The 1,468-nt window shown below is 60.9% G+C and overlaps 1 protein-coding gene across 1 annotated transcript in view; it reads right to left on the bottom strand.

Annotated features, from left to right (window-relative positions):
* LOC107214062 (pumilio homolog 1-like) overlaps positions 1-773 on the bottom strand; it is an 11,520-nt gene extending 10,747 nt beyond the window's left edge. Inside the window, exons 1-2 of the mRNA XM_015649069.1 lie at positions 764-773; positions 182-418 (exon numbers count right to left, since the gene is read on the bottom strand). Coding sequence (XP_015504555.1) covers positions 182-418; positions 764-773 — 247 coding nt within the window. The remainder of the gene's footprint in view (positions 1-181; positions 419-763) is intronic.
* Positions 774-1,468: the final 695 nt, after the last annotated feature.

The following is a 1,468-nucleotide window of genomic DNA, read 5'->3' as shown; positions in this document are numbered from 1 at the left end:
CAGGGAGAAGAACAGGGAGAGAGGAGCACAGGGAGGGAGGATCAGGGAGAAGAGCAGGGAGGGAGGATCAGGGAGAAGAACAGGGAGAGGAGCACACAGAGAGGAGCAGGCAGGGAGGATCAGGGAGAACAGGGAGAGAGGAGCACAGAGAGGAGCAGGGAGGGAGGATCGTGGCTCTTACCCAGGTTGAGGCTGGAGGAGGAGCCGTGCGAGGACAGGGAAGGAGGAGGAGTCTGCGAGTGGCCGGGCCCTTGGCTGGGCAGGGGCATCCCCACGGGCCCGGGCGAGGAGGAGAAGCCCAGGCCGTTGTAGAAGCTGTGGCCGATGGGGGTCAGGCTGCTCGAGGTTCTCTTGTACAGGTCGCTGCTGCCCGTCAGGGAGTCCCGGCGGGAGCCACTGCCCGTGGTGGAGTTTGCCACTGGAAAAACGGGAAAAACGGGAGATGCTGGGCCAGAGAGCCCCCGGGGCCACCGAGCCCGGCTGCTGCTCCACGGAGGCACCCAATGGACTCATTAAAAGCTGTGAGAGTCATTAAAAACACAGCTCAAGGAATTATCTGGAATCTCGGCTGTGCCTCGGGCGCTCGGCAGGTTTTGTTGTGACAGAGCACACGGAGAAACTGCTCCAAAAAGCCCAGGGAGAAAGGTCAGAGCATCAAAATCTCCTCGAGGAAGGGACCACACTGGCTGGGGACACCCTGAGCACCTGGGGACACACTGAGACCTTGGGGACATCCTGACACCCCTGGGGACATCCTGAGCACCTGGGGACATCCTGTGACATTTGGGGACACCCTGACACCTCTGGGGACACCCTGACACCCCTGGGGACATCCTGAGCACCTGGGGACACACTGAGACCTTGGGGACATCCTGAGACCTTGGGGACATCCTGAGACCTCTGGGGACACCCTGACACCCCTGGGGACATCCTGTGACATTTGGGGACACCCTGACACCTTGGGGACACCCTGANGGGAACAGGCATGGCTGGATCCCACAGGACAAGGGAACAGGCATGGCTGGGCTCTCCCCTGGCTGCAGTTGTTCAGGATGTGGCTCAGGATGTGGCTCAGCACGTGGCAGAGGGTTTGATTTCTGCCTTTCCTGCAGGGCTCGGGATCCCTCTGCTGGTGCAGGAGGAGCCTGCAGGGATTGTCCTGGCTGGGAGCGAGTCCTTCCCAGGGAACACAGCCCCATCCCACAGGGACCTGCAGGAGTGTGAGCCACGATCCCTGGCACAGCCCCAGGCCAGGCTGGATGGGGCTGGAGCAGCCTGGGGCAGTGTTCCTGCCATGCCATCCCCATGGGGTGGGATTTGGGTTTTGGGATTCCCATTCCACTGCTCAGACTCATTTCTCCAGCTCTCCTGGAGCCCTCTCTGCCCCATCAGAACTGATTTTATAACCACAGCAAGCCAGACCTCCCCTCCCACTGCCCTCCACCACCAGTGAAAGAGAAACTTTAAA

This window comes from Parus major, chromosome 23, assembly GCF_001522545.3.
Source record: "Parus major isolate Abel chromosome 23, Parus_major1.1, whole genome shotgun sequence".
NCBI classification, from domain to species: domain Eukaryota; kingdom Metazoa; phylum Chordata; class Aves; order Passeriformes; family Paridae; genus Parus; species Parus major.
The sequence above is the reverse complement of the archived record's forward strand: the minus strand, read 5'-3'. Positions and strand labels throughout refer to the sequence as shown.